A 22,452-nucleotide genomic window follows, 5' to 3' on the forward strand; every position below is an offset into this window, starting at 1 on the left:
CTGAAATGCTGCTGATGATCTGGACCTAACCAGTACAGTCCCCCATAACAGACCAACCCTCCCACTCCCTTGTGCTCCACAGTGGTCGGAGCAGCTGCTCAGAGGGTGCAGAACAGCTCCTCTGTCAGCAGCAGCACCACGGCCATCTCCACCGCAGCCCCCTTGGGGAGCGGTGGCCTCAGGCAGAGCGCGCCGGGGGCCCCCTCTGCGGGGGCCCTCGGCCAGGCTTTAGCGCAGGTCCCCAGGCCGGCCCTAGCCCCGGGCCATGCCGTCCAGCCCGGCTCACTGTCCCAGAGGCTGGTGCTCACATCCCAGGCCCAGGCACGGTTGCCTAGTAAGTGGGCTTCAACTCTCATTGATTGTCTCCCTGGTCAGTCCCTTGCTCAAGCAAGCGGCAACCTCTGTCGACGAGGCTCTTCCCTGGAGACTGCTGATGTGGCTTTCAGTCTGGGCTTTCCTCACGACTCCTCTGCTGGTAGAAAGTTCGGTTCATCACTCATTTGGGACTTTGGACCATCTTGGCCATTCTTCCTTGTAGAAAGAAGGGAGGGGGAGGGGGGCAACCTCAACGTATGATAGTGTTGTTACTGCAGAGGGTCTGTTAATATGAGGGCAACACATTACTAGTAAGAATGTGACAAAGTAAAAGGATGTGAACCAGAATCGCTGCTTTGAAATCCAAACTGTAAGCATATCAGCAGCCCATCCACAGCCTCGTTCTCCCAGTTCTTCTCTCCCAAACCTGCATGTCCACACAAGGAACCAGCACCTCGTTTTCACTTAATTATTTATCCTTCTCTCCCTTTGTTGAATATGATTTTCTCTCCCCCAGTGGACTAATACACGGCCTCTTGCATCAGGCCTGCTGCAGGAACACATCCTCTCTGGTGCTTTGTTGCAGTTTTCACTGTCACGCTCTTCGGAGCACCACCACCAAGCATGTGAATCTTTCCCACACGTTGCTTACCAACTATCCCTGCCTGGAATGCCACATTTTTTTCAATTCCAACACAAAAGATTGATCTCCATAATCCCGGTTCTGTGTTGCCATTGAAAAGTCGTTTCAGCACCTATGGATGTTTATTTCAGGCGGCTCCGCCTGGGCTGGTAGCCCTTTTGATTTCCACCTCCACAGGGTCAGAATAGGGGTTTCCAGCGGTTCTGTTGTGGAGGGCAGATGTGCTTGCTCCACAAATTAACCCCCCCCCCCACACACCTGGTGCTGCATGTCTCCTCCCTCCCACACCCTGTACTTTAACTAACTGCAATGCACCACTGTGGTGGGGATGATTGCAATGGAATGACGTGGTACCTTTTTGTTGTTTTAGTAATGAAGCTACTACAACCACAAAACGGGATGGAGGGTGAGTCAGCGTGCTCACCCTCCATTCCTCTCTTCCTGCCTTCCTTCCTTCCTCCCTGTCAAAGGCGGAGACGTGGTGAAGATCGCCCAGCTGGCCAACACAGCCGGCCGCATCTCCCAGCCAGAGACCCCCGTCACCCTGCAATTCCAGGGTAACAAGTTCACCCTGTCCCCCAGCCAGCTGCGGCAGCTCACCACCGGACAGCCCTTGCAGCTCCAAGGTACTCTCGGTAATGTACAAACCCACGGTCACGTTCTACTCTCATCTTTTTCTCTCCTTGAGCAAGCTCTGACTGCCCCCCGTAATGCGTGTCCTAGTGTATAGCTCTTGGCCAACTTTTACTCTTGGTGTATAACTCTTGGCCTAGCTAGCGCATGTTTCTGCTGTCATTGACACCCTGGATTGCACAGAAACGAATCATGGAACCTTAGCAACTGTTGTGTGAGTCATCAATCGATTTTGAAGAAATCCCTAGCAGTTTTTTTTAAAACATACATGTTTCCAATTCCAGTTCTTCCTTCCTGCGTCGACCTCTCCGCATTAACACGTGAGCCCATCAGCCTCCTTATACTAGTCCTTTATGCTGGTTCTAGGCAACATCCTGCAGATCGTGTCGGCCCCTGGGCAGCAGATCCTCCGGCCCCAGGGCTCCATGGTCATGCAGACGGTGGCCCAGACCCCCTCGCTCTCCAACGCATCACCGGCGGCTCCCCCAAACCCCTCCTCCGTGGCTCCACAAGGTGAACCGGTTCACATGCCTCTCCCCCCCCCCCCCCCCCCACCTCCATGGCCCAACTGCCAGATTCACTTCGGCCAATTTGAATTGGTGCCAGGCACTGATGTTCGCCAATCGAACTGTAAAACGGTCAAACTATTTATTATACCGTTCAACCCCTTATTCCAAGATTCCAAGATTCAGGATTCAGAGGTTTTTCTCTATGATCTACATATAATTTTAACTACAAGTAATATAATTTTTCATTTTGGTCTATAAGTGTTCATAGTGATGCTAATTTCCTAATCGAATAAATGACTGCTGCCCTATTCTGAAACTATTGGGTTCCTTTTTGAAGTTGTAAGTCCATTACTCATGCACCTCTACCAGTGTTGTCATTGTTTTGAAGTGGACCTCCTCATTTCAATGCCCGTGTTGTGTTTGTGTTTGAAGCCTTGCCTGTGGCCACCAACGCCTCCTCAGCGCTCTCCAAGCCCGCTGCGGCCGCTCCTGCTGCCTCTCAGGTGAGGCCTCATGCCCTACACGGATGAGTCTGAAGGGGTTTCACTCAATATCCCTTAAAACAGTTTTCATTTCTGACTTTTGTATAATTATGTAAAAAAAGTATAATCTGAGGTATCTCTGCGGTCCTCCGACAAGGACCTGCTGGCCATCCCCCGCACTAGAGTGCGAACCTTTGGAGACAGGGCCTTCTATACCAATGCTCCCACACTATTGAACAGCCTACCACTCCATATCCGCTCTGCCCCATCCTTGCGCATGTTTAAAAATAACCCTCAAAACATTCCTCTTCACCAAGTCCTTTGACCCCTGACCCCCCCTTTCCCCCCTCTTTTGTTAAGTGACCTTGGGTATCTTGAAAGGCGCCATAAAAATCTGAGTTATTAGTATATTATTATTGAATGTATTGTCAGCCAAAGTAACGTATTTTGACCTATTTCAGACATGAGTTTCCTTCCCAACATCCTTTATTTGTGAGCCCATACTAAAAGCTCCCTTGTGTTCCCTGTGGCGTCCAGGAGATGTCTGAGGAGAAGAGCCAGGCCCTGAAGGAGCGCCTGGGCCGTCTGTTCCTGGCCAACGAGCGGCGCTGTGGCCGCAGGGTGCTGCTGGGCGCCGACCTGCTCCAGGCCTGCACCCTGGGCCCCGAGGCCGGCCCCGCGGGCCTCCCCCCCAGGGGCTGGCGCTGGGCGGGCAGGGAGAGCTGCGTCAGAGCCCAGCACACCTTTGTAGGCACCACCTCCCACCTCCAGAGCAGCATGCAGTCTGAAGAGCAGCGGCTGGAGGCGGGCCACAGCCTCATCAAGAGGTAGGCCCCTTCTCCATCGAGGGCTCATGATGTTTTCATCTTACTCCATGCCAGGCAATGGATAAGCATAGCTTAAGTAGTGTCCCCATACCACTGAATTGATTACACACACACACACACACACACACACACACACACACACACACACACACACACACACACACACACACACACACACACACACACACACACACACACACAAGTGGCTGGTAAAAATGTCAGATTTAAGTGACATGTTGTCAGGAAGAGAGAAACTGCTGGAATATCATCTCCAACTAATCTCCATGTGTGGGCATATTGATCTAATTCGTGTCCGTCTCCATCTTTCCCTCAGGTTGTCATGTGTCGTGCCTGCTGCTGTAGCCCCGCCCCCTCATCTGTACGCAGCCAATCCCCCGGTCCCTTACAGTCTGGCCAAGAAGTGCAGCAGTCGGAGGCTGACGGAGGCCGCCACCCCCCACGGCAAAGCCCTCCAGCGGCTGGCCTCGAGACGCATCCTCCCCTGTCCTGACCTGCAGCTGATGCAGATGGACTCGGGTGAGCCTGCCATTGCCTTGTGCCATTACCTTCAGCCAACTCCTTTTAAAGCCTATCATCAAGCCCTATATTATAGATCAAGGTCCTACCTTTGGGAACTACAAGAAGTTGATAACAATTGTTTTGAGGGGCATCAGGGTTTTTAGAGTTGATGAATTCTATGGGTTACACACTGATGATCCTACAAACCAACCCTCTCCATCGGTCCACCTCCACAGGGAAGCTGGAGGCCATGGCCGTCCTGCTGCAGAAGCTGCGGTCAGAGCGCCGCAGGGTCCTCATCTTCACCCAGATGCCAACGATGCTGGACCTCCTGGAGGCCTTCCTGGACCACAGACACCTCCCCTACGTGCGTGTCGACGAGAGCCTCACGCCAGAGGAACGCCAGGTAAGGAGAAGACGACCAGACAGTGGCTCCTTGGATATCAGTTTAGCTCCGAGCAGAACACAGCGCCACACTAAGAATCTCCTAAAGCTTACCGTCTTGCCCTATATGCATAATACAGAGAAGTCGTTCCACTGTAAGTTAGTCATTGAGCATTTCAACTCGATGCTATCAAAAAATCTTGAGTGATCACAGATAGTGCTTGATTGCTTGGAGATATTTTGTAATGCCCTCCCTCCTAATTCCACAATGACTCTTTTCAATAACACAACAACACTAAGCTAAAGCCCTTATAAATACAAAAAAAAAGCAGGTGTGGCTCCAAACTGAGGACATACCCTGACTGCGTCCTTCTGGTTGTCTCTTCAGGAGCGCATGAAGCGCTTCAACAGGAACCGCCAGGTGTTCTGTGGCATCCTCACCAACCGCTGCTGCTCCGCCGTGGGGCCCGTGTTCGACGCCGATACCATCATCTTCTACGACGCCGACCTGGACCCCAGCATGGACGCCCGCACCCAGGAGTGGTGCGATAAGATCGGGCGCGCCAAAGACATGCACATATACAGGTGAACGAGGCAGCAGGGGACATTTGCTGTTGACAGGAAGGTTTTCAGTTCGAGTGTCGTGGTCTCCCTGAGCAAGACACTTAACCCTAACTGCTTTCAACGAGCTGGCTGTAACCTTGACTCTGCCGTCGGTGTGCGAATCTGTGTATGAATGGTTGTAAGTCTATTTGGATTAAAACGTTTGCTAAAGGCTCTGAATGGAAATGTTGCCTGTTTTTTTTTCATTCCTTCAGCTCAGCTTTGGCATGCTAGACCTTGGCTACGTTCCAAAACCTCTTCCCACGTCCTCATTCCGCTAGCTCGTTCACTATTCTTACAAGAAGAGGACCAGTTGGAGAATATCCAAGGGCAGGAGCTGTCGAAAGTGGACAACTGAGTTGCTTCCACCAGCGCACGCTGTCGGCAGTGCTAAATTTGCTACTGATCTTAATTCTGGTCCTCTCCCAAAGGCTGGAGAGCGGGAACTCGATAGAGGAGAAGCTGCTGAAGAACGGAACCAAGGACCTCATCAGAGAGGTGGCCGCTCAGGGCACGGACTACACCCTGGCCTTCCTCACACAGGTGAACCACCGTGACTGTTGCCTCTGTTCCCTGCTCTATTGGAGTAGTCTGTAGGGATGTGTATAATCCAAAACCTTGATTTGGTGCTATGTAGAGCTCTGCCCTTTGTATTTGTTTGTAGTTTTGCAATTGGGAGAGTTGTAGTCTAACAAATCAGATTTGAGATAAGTACAAACAGTCTGATGACAGACTGGATGAATGGGGTGCTTCACCTTATTTTGCTGCATAATTTTTGTGTTGCTGTGTTGCTTTCGGTGGGGGTCTGTAAGCGCGTGATTGGCATACACTTTCTTGGCCAGTAGTAGTAGTAGTAAACTGTAAAATAGTGTCTCAAGGTTATAAATCAACACAGTGTAGACTGGCCGACTGTAGAATTACAGTTATAACTTACCCCTATCTGAAACGTTCATCCACCCATGCAAATGAGTTTTACCTCGCAAGAATATCTCTAATAAGTTAGGAATCAAGGCGTAGCTCCAGCCAAGCAGTTGTTGGTTTCCAGCCCCAGGCTCTGTATCGTCCCCCACTAAATTCTGCTATAACAGAGTAGGACCAGGGATTAGGCCTGTTGTAAAATGTGGTGGAACACGTCTAATACCATGTCTCTGTAGCGGACCATCCAGGACCTGTTTGAGGTGGAGGCCAGCGCCGGAGAGAAGGTGGAGGAGTTTGTGGTGCTGCACCAGGAGCCCTCCCCCTCGGAGGCCATCTCCCCCCGCGTGGCCCGGCCCTACATCCAGGCCCTGCACAGCATCACCCTGGACGGCACAGAGAAGCTGCAGGAGGAGGAGGAAGAGGAGGAGGAGGAGGAGGAGCAGAGTAAAGAAAAGCAGGAGGCGTCAGGGCTGAAAGAGGAGGCGCTGGAAGAGTCCCAGCTGAAAGAAGAACCAGCTCAGATAGAGGAGCTGAACGCCGTCATGAATCAGGTGAAGGGCCAAGTCTGTGTTATCATGTTTGTGTTTTTGTTCTCTTTGATCCTTCTAACGGTCGTTCCCGTCCTCAGCTCACCCCGATCGAGAGGTACGCCCTCCACTACCTGGAGTACCTTCAAGTCGGCGACGACGAGAGCCTCCTCAAGGTATGTGACTGGAGACGGATCACGCTCTTTATCATCTAGCAGGGCAGGGAATTAGAAGGGCAGACCGCTGATTTAACACAGCCAGGCTTCTGATGGGGAGGTGGGAAAGGGTTTGACAATCAGTTTGTGCAACTCAACAAATACAATCTGCGGAACCAGTTGTTTTTCTTTTAAACGCAAAAGTACCAGCAGCATCTGCATAGACGCCGCCCCCATGCCTTTCTCAGCCCAGGCACTGACTGCGAATTAAGGACAGAGCCCCTCTCCCGCAGATTTGTCCTGTTGGTTTGCTGTTCATTCGCTGGCAGCGCCTGACAGGCTGATTGATTTAAATTAAATGTTTTGTCTGGAGGCAGAAACAGCTTGTTGACTAAATCCTCTTTCTTCCGCCAACCGACCAAGTAGAAAATCGATGCAACACATGTCATCGGTGGCACCAATCATAAACTAGATCTGATTACGCAGATGATATTGGAGGGTTGCACCAAATTTACATTTTTTTAATGCCTGTGTTAAAACGGCAGGCTGCCTCTTTAACACTGGCATGTTAGTAGCCTTCTTCCCTTTGGGGCCTTTCATACTAGGAACTTGTGAGTCCAGTTAATGGTAGACATCAGACGGACCACTCAGACCACTTTTTTCTCCCACCAGGAGAAGATGGAGTGCGCCAAGAGGAGCTGGGAGGTGCAGCAGCTCCAGAAGCTCAAGACCGAGGAAGAGGATCAGCTGTTCGTGGAAGGAGAGGAAGATCTCTTCACCTACACCAGAGAGGATGCCTACAACATGGTAGGGAGATGCACCGTCTGGAACCATCCGAGCATCTCAAATGAGACAGCCGCATATTTTTGTATCCATTTCATAAATTTAACTCATGAGCTTTGCGGCTGAAGAAATAAATGCATCTGTTAACCCAACTTCAGTGTCCCCCAAACAGATGTTTGACGTGTTCTTTGTATTCTTCTTTCTACCCGTCAACAGGAGTATGTGTATGACGCAGAAGACGGCCATACTGAAATCATGCCGGTGATTACCTTTTCCACTTGTCTCGTCTACCTATGTTCTCCTATGATATATTCTCACCCCTCACAGTGATGTATTTCATCTCCTTCCTCCTCATCTGAGCCCGCCTTAACCCCTTCTCTTACCCTTCCTCCACCCCCGCCAGCTGTGGACCCCGCCCACTCCGCCGCAGGACGACAACGACATCTACATCGACTCAGTCATGTGCCTGATGTACGACGCGGCACCCATGCCCGAGGCCAAGCTGCCGCCCGTCTACGTACGCAAGGAACACAAGAGGCTCAAGATGGACCCTTCAGGTGACCCGGGGCCTTCCTTCTCTTTCTTCTGAGTGACGCATCCCACCACCCCTAGCTTGTTCACCCCATCTGGTTATAGGACGTCTTTCCTTTACGACATGAAGGCAGTGTATCTGGGATTTTACCGCTTGAGTCTGAAGTAAGCTCGGCCGATTTGCTATTAACACACGCTTTATCGAAGGCCACTGTTGTTAACGAGCAGTTGGCGGCCTCCTTGCTCAAGGATACCGATAGATTGGCTGCAGACCTTGTGGAATCTAACCTGGAACCTATTGGTTGGGATCCGGAACCCCCTGGCCACGGCCCTGCCCCCATCAACCCTTTTCTTTGTGTTGGTCCGTTACTGGATATGGCGTCTACATGTGATGTTCATCCACCCCGTTGGCTCTTGTGTCCTTCAGCGGCCCGCAAGAAGAAGAAGGGGCATGGCGAGACGGTGATCCCGCCGCGCTCACTCTTCGAGAAGGCCAGCATGCTGAAGGTGCGGCGCGAGGGGAAGGACCAGAAGAAGAACTTCTCCCTGAAGCAGCAGGCGCCCTTCGCCAAGCCGCTGCCCTCCCTGGTGAAGCCGGCCATGGAGACGGGCCAGGACAACCCAGAGTGGCTCATCAGCGAGGACTGGGCCCTGCTGCAGGTGTGTGACAAGGAGGGGGACATGGGGGGGTTTGGTTTGAAGAATTGACTGGGAGTTTATAGAAAGTTTTCTATCCAAAAACCTGGTGCTTGGTTTGGTATATCACATTTATGTTAGCCGTCGTTTGTTAGACGCTTTTTTCGAAAGCAACTGTCAGGTGAGGCTGATCACATGACTCCTCCAAGTCCAACCCTCTGCTGAAACCTGGACTCAAAAAGCAGATCCCTAGCGCTTTGTTGGCAACTTTATTGATCTAAAAACGTACGGAATCGTAGTATTTTTTTGCTAGTATTGTAGTACCTGCTCGACTATCTAGTACTAGCTATTATTGAGCTCTCTGCTACATATTGAGAGAGGTTCTATGAAAGGCCTGATTGAAGGCCCATTGGACTGTCACATTACTGTGTTCAGTAAAGGCAGCTGGTTAATGAACTGTATGTCCCTCCCGCTGTGCAGGCCGTGAAGCAGCTACTGGAGCTGCCCCTGAACCTGACCATAGTGTCCCCCGCGCACACGCCCAACTGGGACCTGGTCAGCGACGTGGTCAACTCCTGCAGCCGCATCTACCGCTCGCCCAAGCAGTGCCGTAACCGCTACGAAAACGTCATCATCCCGCGAGAGGAGGGCAAGGTAAGCACAGGGAGAGGATGAGAACACAGCAGGATGTTAAAGGCCCTCCGGCAGCGATGTTAAGCACACCCTCTCTCCCCTTCACAGCTGATGTATGAGGCCAACCCCAAGAAGAAGACAAAAAGCATATACAAGGTACCGTAACTGCCCTTCTAATTGAGCGGTGTAAACTAATACTATTGTTGGGATATTTATATGACTTGGTGTGTGTGTGTCCTCCATCAGTCCAAGAACAGCCGTCCTCTGCGGACCTGCCAGATCTACACCCAGGACGACAACGCCACGCAGATCCAGCTCTACAACAGCCGCTTTGAGCTCATGAAGATCATCGCCAGCAAGAGGAGCCCGCCCATCAAGCCACTGTAAGCACCGCAGGTCACATGGTACACAGGGGGCCCGCCCCCTGTGGTTTGGTGAGGGTGTGTGGGAATATAAAGTAAAAAACTATTGGGTGACTTATTGGATGAAAACATAATTCATTCATAGTATATATATATATATATATTTAATTGAACCTAAATGAAAGTGACATTTAAAAACACTTTTTTTAAAACCATTTGGAGCAAATAATCAAGTATAAATGGAATGACTTTGGATATTCATCGACATCCATCCACCTTCTCCAGGCTCGGCATGAACCCCTTCCAGAAGAATCCCAAGCACGCGTCGGTTCTGGCGGAGAGGTAAGGCTGGACTCCGCTTCTCTCTCTCTCACGCCAACGTCAAGAAACGCCCCCCAGGCTAAACACGGCCCTGTTTGTCTTTGTGCTCCCCAGCGGAATCAGCTACGACAAGCCCCTCCCCCCCATCCAGGTGGCATCTCAGCGCGCCGAGCGGATAGCCAAGGAGAAGAAGGTGCGTCTCTGAGCCTGGTGACGGCTCGCCAGCGGGGGCGTCCCGTCGTTGTCTGCAGAGCCCCTGATCACAGTCATAGTCTCCAAAGGCTTCACGGGCCAACTGTCTATGACGCTCTCTAACCCTAATCCCACCAAAGGGGAAGCGCGATAAAACCTACATCAAAGGGAAGAAACACTGAGAAGGGGAGATACTCCCTCCAGGGATGTAGGGAGGGCAATAGGTGCTGAATGGGCAGCATAATCTGAGCCTGAAGGTTAGAAGTGTGAAGAGAAGTTATGTTTGTGGTGGGTTGAGATGGTGAATAGGACCAATCACAATGTTATTTTGCAATTGTTAATCCTCCTGTGTGTGTGTGTGTGTGTCGCTGTGTGTGAGTCGGTGTGTATGTGTGTGTGACCATGTGTGAATGTGACCATGTATGTGTGTTTATGCGTGTGTGTGACCATGTATGTGTGTAATGTGTGTGTGTGTGTGTGTGTGTGTGTGTGTGTGTGTGTGCTCCCAGGCGCTGGCGGAGCAGCAGAGGGCTCAACAGTTGGCCCAGCAGCAGCAGGTGGGTGCGGGCGTGACGCCCGCGGTCCCGGGCCAGGCCCAGGCCGCCGTCCCGGGACAGACGGGCACGGCCGGGGTGTCCCAGGCCGCCGCCGTGGCCGCCGCCGCCGCCGTGCCCAGCGCCGCCGTCCTGGTGAGTAGCCGGGAGAGGGTCACTGGAGCTGGGCTTACAGCGCTGGGGGCTCTTTGGTCATAGGAGGGTTTTGACCGGTGTGTTTCTCCTGCAGGCCGGAGCCATCAAGAACGGTACGGTGGGAACCATCCAGGCCGGTGGGTTCCTTCTCTCGCCCATCAACACACGCACGCCCTGACCCACACGTCAACATGTATACACTCTTACACACACAAACACGCACTGACCCACACATCAACATGTATACACTCTTACACACACACACACGCACTGACCCACACATCAAAATAGGGATCGACCGATACCGTTTTTTTAGGGCCGATACCGATACCGATATTTTTTCATCAGCCTTAGCCGATACGCCGATTCGCCGATACCGACTTTCTTGAGCCGTTTTTTTTTTTTTTTTTTTTTTTTTAAGAAACATTTATTGAACTTCAATATAAAAAACAATATTTAACAAATAGTAAAAACAGGTGAAGTAGAACAAGTAAGAACAAGTTGATGAACAATATTTAACAAATAGTAAAAACAGGTGAGGTAGAACAAGTAAGAACAAGTAGATGAACAATATTTAACAAATCTTAAAAACAGATGAGGTAGAACAAGTAAAAAAAATAAATAAAAAAAATCAGCCGCTTATCGGCCGATACCGATACACGTAAAAAACGTGAATATCGGCCGATAATATCGGCCGACCGATATATCGGTCGATCCCTACATCAAAATGTATACTCTCTTACACACACACACACAGACCCACACGTCAACGTGTATTCACACGCACTGTCCACTCAACAACGTGTATTCACTCGCTCACACGCACTGACCCACACGGCAACGTGTATTCCCTTTCTCATACACACACACGCACTGAACAACAGATCAATGTGCGTGTGCACTCTCACGCTAACACAAACTTTTAACACATTCATAGACCCTGCAAAAGCACATTGCCGGTTCCCTGTTGTTAATGTGATGTGTGTGCTGCCAGTCACCGTCGGGGGGATCGTGAACACGGTGGCTGGAGTTCCTCAGAGCCCCTTCCAGGCCAACAAGCGGCTGCCGTCTCCGGTCATCTCAGGAACCCTCTCTGTGAGTCCTGGAGTCCACCCCCCATCACACACACTGAGCCCCTCCAGGAGAATCACAGTCCTGTCTGGGGGTCCCCCCCCCCCCCATCACACACACTGAGCTCCTCCAGGGGGCCCACAGTCCTGTCTGGGGGTCTCCCCCCCATCTCACACACTGAGCCCCTCCAAGGGGATCACAGTCCTGTCTGGGGGTTCCCCCCCCCTGATCAAACATACTGAGCTCCTCCAGGGGGATCCCACTGGACCGGCCCAGACGGGATGACACTGTCCCTGTAATACAATTATCCAGAAGATAATTTAATTCAATATATATAAGATGAAGTGGCTAGTCATTTGTCTTGGTTGTCCCTGCTGATAACCGCCGCACAAAGTATTGAATTGGAATTAATTCGATTTTGAAATCAGTTTTTAGTACAAAGATAGTCTCAATTTGATCATCTGAGATATGGCAAATAATGGGGTCAAAGATTAAAGGATATGAAAGTAACCATACATTGAGATATCCACGTACAAACAAGCACAACGGTACTATGTATTTACGTATTACAAATTATCCAAACAAAGTATTTAAAACGAGCTACAAGTACCACAAAATAACGTATACTAATAACCCTCAATCGAATGTTAGATATACATGTCCTCACTGTGTGTGTTCCTCCACCAGCCCGTGGCCGGGGCGGGACCTCAGGTCCACGCCCAGCAGAGGGTCACCGCTGCCCCCGCCGAGGTAGTCGCCATAGCGACGGGCCAGGCCGTGAGGGCAGGCGCCGCGGTGACCGCGTCCTCGGTGGTGACCACCACGCTAAGCTCCGCCCAGTCCCAGACCCGCTCGCTGGTTACCCAGGTTACACCAGGTGGGTAGGGCCCTCTGATTGGCTGGGGAAATGAATGCTATCAATGGCAGGAAGATCAAGTTTTTTATTTGTTTTAAATCTAGAAGTTTGTTCTAGACTGGTTCATGGAGAGGGACTGACAACATGAGCTATTACGCCTTTAATCGCTGCATGTCTTGAAATAGAAGTTCACTAATACTAATATAATTATCACACTCAGGCTTTAATAAGTTGGGATTTGGGACTTATTATAGTAATAATAATAATAATAATAATAATTGTATTTGTACTATGTACAGATCTTCTATATCCTTTCATGCAAAGCTTAAATGCGAAGAAGCTTTCAAGCTTAAAGACTTCTTAAAGACTGCTTGTAATAATTATAACCCAGTATAACCTAAAGAGCATCATCCCTCCCTCCCACAGCCGCCGGCATGCAGCTGCCCCAGAGCAAGCCCCTGACCCAGGCCCACATCCAGATGCTCCGACAGCAGCACCACCAGGCCCCCCCGCCACAGATCAAGGGCGTGGGCAAGCCCCAGGTAAAAGGAATTATGGATTTATTGATCACGTTTCATTCACTAATTGTGACCAACAGTAATATTTAAATAAGTTATTAAAGAACATTTATAGGATTTATTTACTTTTTATTTAAGTGTAAAGTGTGAGTATAGTCATTTAGCCAATGAATTGCAGTGAATACAATAGCTCAGTGTTTAGACAGCTCTCAAGGAAACTGGGGCTTGTCTCCTCTCTGTCCCCAGGAGCTCAACATGAAGCTGCACAAGCAGAAGCTGCAGCTGAGCCAGCAGGGGGCGACGGTGGGCGTGGCGGGCCCTCAGGCCGGGGCCCAGGTGCAGCCCAGCCAGGCCGGCGCCCAGCTGGGGCCCGGGGCCGCGTCCCGGACCGGGGCCGTGCTGACGGGCACCACGGTGGCAGGCCTGCAGGTGGCCAGGCTGGTACGTGACCCGGAGAGAGATGAGAGTACCAGAGTAGAGTCTGTGTGGTTCACCAACATTGCTAGTGTTTCTAGTAGATCTAGTCCTGGTTCTATAAACGTCCTTACTGTACAGACAGCGCTATATTGTTTCTCTTTCTTCTTACAAATGAACTTATTGAAAGTTGCTTTGGATAAAAGTGTGTGTGTGCAGGTGGTCCTACACCACGGAGACAACCTTAATATACATTGTTTGTGCAATGACAGGTTACCTCTTATCACAACTTTTAGACTTCCTCTGACAGTCCAGACATACAGCGGCAGTTAAATTAACCACAATCATTTTAGGTTGTCTACAATGTGTCTAGTAGGATCTACGTTTTTGTTGAAGCATTGTATATCATGCCTACACAAGGTCCTATGTAATCACGTTCTGTTGAATTTGAATACATTTATTTACTTTAATTAATTATGGGACTCCTTAATTTCCTTTGTACTTTTTTAGCCAGTATGGAGGTGAAATTGGTCTTCAATAGTATTCATAATGGGTCTTTAAAAGTCTTAAATGTGGGGTGGCGTCTCCTTTGCCTCTGCGCTGAGCTCCGTGCGCTGCAGGTTACAGCGCCACCCAGAGGAACAGAGCTTGCCATTGACCCTGGGACCAAGGCCTGCCCAGCGTCTGACCGAGATCTCTGACAGCCACCCTGGGACTCCAAAGCCCAGTTCTCAGCCATGCTGTACTGTCCATCAGATGATTGAATGAATGTCTAGATATTCCCCTGTGTAGCCCCTCCTCCGGGACAGATCCCTCTTCTCCAAAACACCAGAAACCCTGCAGTAACCCTGGATTGAGCGTCTTGCTCAGGGCTGCCTCCAGGCAGACGGCTGACATCAGGGTCCCAGCCCCCCCCCCATCACCAGGGTATCCGCTGAACCGTCCCATGTTCCCCAAACCATCCGGGGCTAACGCTGTGTTTGTGGGGTCTCTCCCCAGGCGCGGATGCCCACCCAGGGCCAGGTGCAGGTGCAGGTGGGCCAGACGGCCCAGGTGACCCTCACCAAGCCCCCTGTGGTCTCGGTGCCGGCGGTGGTGTCGTCAGGCGGCGTCACCGCGCTGCCCGTCACCGTGGCGGGCCTCAGCGTGGCCATCGGACCGGCCCAGAAAGCAGGCAAGATCAGAGTGGAAATGGTGTTCAAGGGCCTTAACCTGCCTTACCTTCGCGGGTATTTAGACCGCGTTGAGAACGCATACGTGTCTGTTTAATAATGCAAATATTGTCCGTTAATAATGAAATTATGGCTGGTCAAATACCAAATGGGAAACACTGGATCACAGTGTACTCTCTTCCAGCCCCCGAAGAGAGAGTATCCTGCCTATCCTCCAGGTGATCAACTAATCCTGTGTGTGTGTGTGTGTGTGTGTGTGTGTGTGTGTGTGTGTGTGTGTGTGTGTGTGTGTGTGTGTGTGTGTGTGTGTGTGTGTGTGTGTGTGTGTGTGTGTGTGTGTGTGTGTGTGTGTGTGTGTGTGCGCGCGCACCAGGCGGGGCGGTGCTGACCTCGCCCTTCCCCCAGATGCAGCAGGTGCAGCAGCAGCAGCTCCTCCTGAAGAAGCAGCAGCAGCTGCAGCAGGCGGCGGCGGCGCAGCAGAAGGCGGGCCAGCCGCAGCAGGCCCAGGCCACCGCGCAGCAGAAGATGGCCGCCGCGGCGCTGCAGGTACGACCCTCGCCTGGTAGACTGATGTGAACGCAGTACGTGTGGTTACACTGGGGTGTGGACCCCTGGGTCAGGGTTCAGTGTGGACCCCTGGGTCAGGGTTCAGTGTGGACCCCTGGGTCAGGGTTTGGGGTGGAGGTCAGGGTTCGGGGTGGACCCCTGGGTCAGGGTTTGGGGTGGAGGTCAGGGTTCGGGGTGGACCCCTGGGTCAGGGTTTAGTGTGGAGGCAGAACGTGTGGCAACACCTTGGTTAGGGTTAGCATGACCTTTCTTTTTGTGATTTTGTGTTTCAAGGCCGTTTACAGTCTATGCGGTTGACGTGACATTGAGGCTTTTTGGTGTTAAATACAGTATAGATATTGCTAATAATAATTATGCATATATACACGTCCCATTTCCTGCCACAATCCCATAATCAACATATTGTATAACATGGCCAATACAGAGATAATTGTTGCATGCCTTAAGTTCCCATAACAACGTGCTGTGTTTGTGTGTCCCTGTGTTTCCGTGTGTGTCCGTGACCATCCAGCAGGTGACTGTGCAGGCGGCCCAGCCCGGCCAACAGAAGGTGACTTATCCCACACCCCAACCGTCTGGGCTCAAGCCCCAGTACTTCACTACCTCCATCGGCCAGGCCCAGAAGCCCACCGGGGCCCAGCAGATCCAGGTACAGTCCACCTCCAGGGCCTCCCCACAGCCCCAGGGGGCCACTCATTCAGAAATGCAAAGAAAGGCAACATGAGGCATAAAGCAGTAAGACTGTTGAGTCACGTTCCTTTACAGCCCTTCGTCACACTTCTTGTCTCAGAGGGGTTAACTCTCACTAACATTAAAAAAGATACCCCTTAGGGGTGCAACAAAATTGTAATAGAAAATGGTTTTGTAGTCATTTCTCCAACATCTGGATTATACATTTGACCTTATGTCTCCATGTATTTTGGAACGGTACTGAGGCAGGACACATCATTAAACCTTCAGAATAAAGCCTTGAACCCTGACTCGTTTGTTTGTTGTTGAGACTGAAATAGGTTTGCTCCACAGCGTTGGGAGCTGGGCTGCAAGTTCCTCTGGTTCAACTTCACAACAATGGAAACAAAACTGAGATGTACCTCAGCATAGAGCTGCTTAGGTGGTTAGCAGCTATCTCCACAGCAGCGTATGCAGTTGGAAAGACACTTAATTTATTTTTTGTTAGAACGATTTTGGATTTTCTAATGGGATGTAAGATGGTCTCACTCCAGAAAGACACGAAATAGGTCATAGATCATAGGTGTGAGTTCCATCAGTCTAGCTGGGTTTAGCGGCTGAGGAGACGTGTAGACCAGTGGAGGCATCTCCAAATTTTCCACCCAATTGGGTTACTTTTAACCACGTTAGGCTGGGAAAATTATCATTGGGTGGGAAATCTGACCAATCTGGCAACGCTGTCGATAACAAACTCGCTCTGACTGCATTGCCGCTCAGTCCAAGAGACACAAAGCAGGTGAAATCATCTGAAGGATAACGAGATTCTAACATTTGTGAATAAAGTGTACAATGGAAACATTGGAAACGGGGGACATTGATCATGTTTAATTACGCAAAGCATTCCATTCATTGAGTTACAGTGCTAAGTTAGTGACCAAAGAAAAAGGTAGACCACTTCGCAAAATCGAGATCCCCTAAAGTAATGGCAACGTCAGTGTTGTGGGTGCTACATGGTTTGCTAGGTACTCATGGCTTACTGGAAGCATTACTAGCAATCGACTGTATTGCTGGCCCTATTTGCTAATGTATAATGGCAAATCTCCAACGTGGGCTGTTCATGGTTTCACTGATGTGAAAAATCTTGATAGGGCAACCAAAAGCCACAACAAGTGTCAAGTTCACATTGGTGGTGCTATGCGACTTTCCTTGCTAGGCACCATGCCTATAGATCAGGTTGTTTGAAATAATGTCCTTGTTCTTTTACTAATTTGTTACTCTGACCGTTCTGTTTGATATTGTGGAAAGGGTGAATGATTCAGAGCATGATGCATTTTAAATGGCATCACTTTTGGTCTGAGTCTTTTCTTAAAACAATTGTAACTGAAAATAAACATAGCTAAATTGCAACCAATAACTTTATTCATTGAGGTCATAAATAGGCCCAGATTTTTTTATTTACTTTTACAAATCAAGAGTAGGCCTGATTTGACTATTGGGCTTTGCATCCTTTCCTTCTGCCCTTGTAGTCCATTTCAAAGACATGCTGCCCACGAGCTTTCAAATAACAGTGATGCCACTGGTGGCTTTGTATCAATTTTATTCGCATAACTATCCCTCCCTTCTATTTTGTAGTTCACCAAAACACCCTGAAACAACTTGAGACTCACATTCTTATGCCACCATACACCAATGCATGTGCAAGCAGGCCAATGGCAACCAAGCGCGCAGTCCTTCCTCCCTCACTTTAAAAACCACCAGCCGCCACTGCTGTAGACAACCTCCTCTTTGTTGAGCCATCGTCTGTTCACTATTCTACAAAAAGGCTGAATTACGGCTTTAAGTACCCTGTTCTAAGATATAGCCGAACTACAACGAAATAATACGTTACAGGTTAAAAGCTTTTAAAATCCTGTGTACCCTGCAATTACTACAGCAATAAAACGCAGGTGTAAACTGGTGGCCAGTGGAGCTCCTGTGTGACGTAACGCACAAAGAGCGTACACACTTGTGGAAACTATTGCGGACCTTTTATGTTACCCTTGCTGCGCCAAGAAATAAAACGTTGATAATAAAAGTCCTCGTCCACTGGCTGAGATCTGAATCGTGTATTCAATTAGAACTTGGGGTCATTTCTTGCACCCCTTTAGATATGTTATGAGCCGAGCCATATCAACCTTGATCAAAGTGTTCAGGGGCCAGATTGTTGAATGACATCCTGGTGGTGTGTGTTCCAGGTGGCTAAGCTGCCAACGATAGTCCAGCAGCAGTTAGCGGTGCCCAGCATCCAGCAGATCGTCTCCTCTCCCCAGCAGGTGAGTGTCGAGCCGGGCATCGTCCTCAAGGCTGAGCTCCTCGCTCCCTGATACCAGCACTAGGAGACGCCCACCTAATGAGCTGTGTGTGACCCCCCCAGATCCAGACCCAGACGGTGACCATGACGCAGGCCTCGGCCACCGCCCAGGTGCAGATGATCCCGGCGGTGACGGCCACGGCCCAGGTGGTCCAGCAGAAGATCCTCCAGCAGCAGCAGGTCGTGACGGTCGCCCCTCAGATCCAGACCCCTCCCCCGCACAGCCCCGCCCACCAGGCCCCCGCCGCCGCCGACCCCCTGGGAGGGCAGCCGGCCCAGGTCCCCGGGGCCAAGGGCCCGGCCCGGCAGGGGGGCGTGCGGGCCAAGGCCCCCGCCAAGCCCAGTGGGGGGGGCAGCTAGAGGCGCAGCACAGAGAGGAGGAGAAGGGGCGGCTGTCTGGAGCAGGCTAGCGTCGCCCCGGGAACAATAGGAAACCTCTTCCTCCTCCGCTGCTGAGAGGCCGCGCCCACGACGCGGCCCGCATCTCATCCTGGTCCCGGGGTCATCCCCTCATGACTGTGAGACTCTGTGATCAGACTCGGTTCTGATCCTCTGTACCATCGACGTCCGACGTGAGAAAGGAAAAGAGCAGTGCCCACACTGACACGACGGATATCGTTATTTAAACCGTATTTCTCCTGTTGCTCGGACGTCTGGGTAATGCCCCCCTCGGGGACTTACCCATCCGTTAGAATAAGTGTATTCACACATAGTCCTTTTTATGGTGTCCGTGATTGTTTATAGAAATTGAATGGAAGATTATGCACGTTCCTTCAGTCCATCAGATCGTTTTCTTTATTGTAATAAATAATCTGTAAACATGTTCTTTAGTATTTTCTGTTACATCAGAAATTTCCTTTTTTTTATCGATGTTGGGGGGCGGGGGGGACGGGAACTTGTAAATAGCAATGGAAGGCATTTGTACTTGTAAAGTAGTGGTGTTTTCATCTGACTTTTTTCAGCCTAATTGTAATAAAGTGTTTTGTTTTATACACAGTTTTAATTGATTTACGTTTCATTTTTCATTAAATCTTTTGTGGTTAACACTTTGCCTCTTGAATACTTAATGCTCAGCGCTACGCCCCAATAGAAGACAGACTGCGGTATATGAATCAAATATGTTATTAGTGTGTAATGTCCTACATTGTAGATAGAGACTCAAGGATTTCTGGGACGTTCGGCCAAATTAACGTCTAAGCTTATCAGCCAGTGAGACTTTAAGCAAAACTGGGATTCTGCTTTAAAAGACAATCAATTCAGTGTGTACTTGAGTCCAGGAATGACTGCTCAGCGTTATTTGCACTAGGTGCTTGCTGACAACGGCACTACCGCCGGGAGAGTAAATGCATTAAGACACAAAGCTGATGATGAGAAATGACCTCCAGCCTCTGAGATGCTTGAAATTGCCTCCTCAGCCTTTCGCAATTCCAAAACTCACTGTTTAAGCCAAGGTTGCATGCAAAGTGTAAACGTATATACATTGCAGTTCGTTTTATTAGAATTTTGTTGAATGCAAATCTGCAGTAAATGTTAATTGATTCAGTTACATTTGGCCACGAGGGGGCAGCGTGGTATTTTGGCCATTAAACTGCTATCTCACTGAACCAAACCTTTTCACTGCTATGTTCATTATTCCCTCTCTTCTGGAATTGGATGAAGAAGACTGTCCTAAATTAAAATGTCTAGGAATTCAAGTAAGTTTTATTAGAATCACTTTTATTTGTAAGCTAAAAATAGAAATGAGTAACGTAAAAAACTAGCAGTATGTCCCCTTAGCCAATTTGTCAGTATTTAATTCATTAGTATTTTAAAAACAGATCTAAAGAAAATGTACATGGAATACCCTTAGTTAATGGGATGCTCACTATTACCTTGCATTGGTTCTAAATCCAAAGCACACCAGGACTGCTCTGATGGAGGTGAGCTTTACTCTTACTTCCACTGAAAGGAAGGAATGACCCTGCATCTCTCTCTGGTTGGGAATGTTTTGGGAGATGTGTTCTGATAGGACACACAGCTTATAACATCCAGTCGATCAATCATTTTCTGTATAACAATTTGACAGCTTCTTGGCAATTTTGTCATGTAAAGTGAATGTGGAAAATGGCAATCATAATTTATAACGTGAATGAAATAGGGTTTCATTTTGAGTATTTCAGTAAATGTACAGGAAGTTTTTATCGCCTGCTGGGCATTGCTGTCGGTCATACCTCCCCCGGTGCCCATGAATCAACTGCAGCGTCATCAGCCAGAAACCACCATTCACCAACGTTTCGGTCCTTTAGTTCTGGAGCGTCTCCTGGTGGCGGAGCAGTGACAGGGACGTCTCCCTGTCACCCCCTGCAGCTGATAGTTGTTCTCCCCTGCTTCTGTTGTCTGGGGTTAGGTATTCTTTCCCCAACAACTATCCTTCCTCCTCAGCCAGAGCCAAAAGCTCCCTTTCTCAGCCTCCTCTGCCAGGTCCTTTGTTGCCCTCTTTAGCCTCCCTCCCGTCACTCCTGCATCCCTCAAGAGGCGTGTGGTTGACAGTCCCAGAAACACCTCGGCATCCAACCTCCACCATGAGTAAATGGTAGCCTTCCAGCCAGCCTCCCGGCACTCAGCAGCCAGCTCTGAGTACTTTGCCTTCTTACGTCCGAAGGCGGCCCTTCAATCCCTCCCTCCAGTGGTACTGTGAGCTCGATGAGGTGCACTTGCCTTTGTTGACCACACAACTATGGCTGGTCGGAGAGATGTGGTGGTGATCTCTGTGGGGAGCTGCCTGTCGAGGTCAACCCTCATGTTCCACTCCTGTTCGGGGGAGAAGGGCCTTGATGTTTCTGTTGGCCTGGTGTTTCTCCTTACCCCTCCTTCTGAGACAAAGCTGGTGCGGTCCTCTGCCAATGGTGGTTCTTTGTTACCCCGTCGACGCACCTCCAGCCCTTCGGCTGGCTTGCGCAGGACCTGGTCGTGGCGCCATCTGTAGCGCCGCAGTGAAAGCGCCATCTTGCAGCCTGATAAGATGTGAAGGAGGCTTGCGTTGGGGGCATTGCAGAGTGAGCAGCATGCCTTGTTCCCAAACCACTGGTGAAGGTTCCGAGGACAGGGGAACGTGTCGTAGGTTGAGCGAATGAGGAAGCTGAGTCTTGCTGATGTTCCGGTTAACAACTCCCTCCAAGGTTGTCCAGCTTCCTTGTCGGCCCTACGACACAGCCTTGATCTTGTTGCGATCTTCCTCCATCCTCGTCACCCCTGCCACCACCATCTCCTTCCTCTCCTTACGGTTGGCCTTGGACCAGAAGCGTGGCGCCTCTCCCCATCCTAGGCCTGCTCTTCCTGCTTGGACTCTGCCCACGATCTCCCGGTGTTGCAGCCGACTGACAGCTTGGTCCACCTCCGTTTGAGCATTCCACTTGCGGCCAGTTGGAACCTTGGCATATGCGTTCCTTACCGACTGGTCTGTGGACTCCCTTAGCTCGAGAACAAGTCTGGTCTTCTCCTGCATGTAGCCCAAACTTATGGACTGCAGTGGCAGCTGCAGTGTGTTCTTCCCGAAGAGACCGGTTTCAGATAGGCACCGTAGCAGCCCCAAACACTTTCGGATGAATGAATTGGCTTTTCCATCCATCTTACTCGCGGTAAGATGAGGGGATCTCACTCATTTTCAGGGGCCACATTACACTCATGTAGAGTGTAAACTGGTAGCACCAGACCTTATACTTCCCAGGGAGTTTGCTTTGGTCGATCCTTGTCAGGCCGTCAGAGAGCTGTTTCATAACGGTTTTCCCCATCTGTTTATCAGACAGCTCTGCAGTGTACTGCCTCCCCAGGCTTTTAATGGGTTGCTCAGATAGGAGTGGGATTCTTTCTCCTCCAATGACAAAGATGGTGCTGTAATTTCTGACTCCTCTTCTGAGTGACAGGCTACGAGATTTGGAGGGCTTGATTAATTAATGATGTCTATTTTAGGCTTCAACCGTCCCTGACATGTGTTACAACTATCCCTCCACACTTGGACTGTTGTTACAATTGTATTACTGTATATAAATATGTTTTGCAACTTTTACAAAGTACATCAAACCAAATAAACACATTGTTTCAGTAGTTGACACAAAGATAGCAAATGGGTTCTTCCAGTGTAAACGTGTTTCTCTATTGAAGAGGGCTACTGCCTTACCCTTCGGTTGTTCTGTG

The 22,452-nt window shown here is 50.0% G+C and overlaps 1 protein-coding gene across 1 annotated transcript in view; it reads left to right on the forward strand.

The window, feature by feature from the left end:
- Nucleotides 1-19,695, forward strand: part of ep400 (E1A binding protein p400) — a 37,089-nt gene extending 17,394 nt beyond the window's left edge. Inside the window, exons 23-53 of the mRNA XM_056591520.1 lie at nucleotides 83-334; nucleotides 1,429-1,593; nucleotides 1,958-2,104; nucleotides 2,533-2,603; nucleotides 3,120-3,409; nucleotides 3,744-3,946; nucleotides 4,165-4,334; nucleotides 4,701-4,897; nucleotides 5,347-5,458; nucleotides 6,070-6,384; nucleotides 6,462-6,536; nucleotides 7,188-7,322; nucleotides 7,515-7,559; nucleotides 7,702-7,855; nucleotides 8,257-8,489; nucleotides 8,946-9,119; nucleotides 9,207-9,254; nucleotides 9,345-9,481; nucleotides 9,746-9,802; nucleotides 9,896-9,974; nucleotides 10,483-10,662; nucleotides 10,757-10,799; nucleotides 11,657-11,757; nucleotides 12,421-12,610; nucleotides 13,016-13,131; nucleotides 13,354-13,548; nucleotides 14,521-14,695; nucleotides 15,067-15,239; nucleotides 15,772-15,909; nucleotides 18,164-18,241; nucleotides 18,343-19,695. Coding sequence (XP_056447495.1) covers nucleotides 83-334; nucleotides 1,429-1,593; nucleotides 1,958-2,104; nucleotides 2,533-2,603; nucleotides 3,120-3,409; nucleotides 3,744-3,946; nucleotides 4,165-4,334; nucleotides 4,701-4,897; nucleotides 5,347-5,458; nucleotides 6,070-6,384; nucleotides 6,462-6,536; nucleotides 7,188-7,322; nucleotides 7,515-7,559; nucleotides 7,702-7,855; nucleotides 8,257-8,489; nucleotides 8,946-9,119; nucleotides 9,207-9,254; nucleotides 9,345-9,481; nucleotides 9,746-9,802; nucleotides 9,896-9,974; nucleotides 10,483-10,662; nucleotides 10,757-10,799; nucleotides 11,657-11,757; nucleotides 12,421-12,610; nucleotides 13,016-13,131; nucleotides 13,354-13,548; nucleotides 14,521-14,695; nucleotides 15,067-15,239; nucleotides 15,772-15,909; nucleotides 18,164-18,241; nucleotides 18,343-18,639 — 4,745 coding nt within the window. The 3' untranslated portion in view covers nucleotides 18,640-19,695. The remainder of the gene's footprint in view (nucleotides 1-82; nucleotides 335-1,428; nucleotides 1,594-1,957; nucleotides 2,105-2,532; nucleotides 2,604-3,119; nucleotides 3,410-3,743; nucleotides 3,947-4,164; nucleotides 4,335-4,700; nucleotides 4,898-5,346; nucleotides 5,459-6,069; nucleotides 6,385-6,461; nucleotides 6,537-7,187; nucleotides 7,323-7,514; nucleotides 7,560-7,701; nucleotides 7,856-8,256; nucleotides 8,490-8,945; nucleotides 9,120-9,206; nucleotides 9,255-9,344; nucleotides 9,482-9,745; nucleotides 9,803-9,895; nucleotides 9,975-10,482; nucleotides 10,663-10,756; nucleotides 10,800-11,656; nucleotides 11,758-12,420; nucleotides 12,611-13,015; nucleotides 13,132-13,353; nucleotides 13,549-14,520; nucleotides 14,696-15,066; nucleotides 15,240-15,771; nucleotides 15,910-18,163; nucleotides 18,242-18,342) is intronic.
- Nucleotides 19,696-22,452: the final 2,757 nt, after the last annotated feature.

Source organism: Gadus chalcogrammus, chromosome 6 (assembly GCF_026213295.1).
Source record: "Gadus chalcogrammus isolate NIFS_2021 chromosome 6, NIFS_Gcha_1.0, whole genome shotgun sequence".
NCBI lineage: Eukaryota > Metazoa > Chordata > Actinopteri > Gadiformes > Gadidae > Gadus > Gadus chalcogrammus.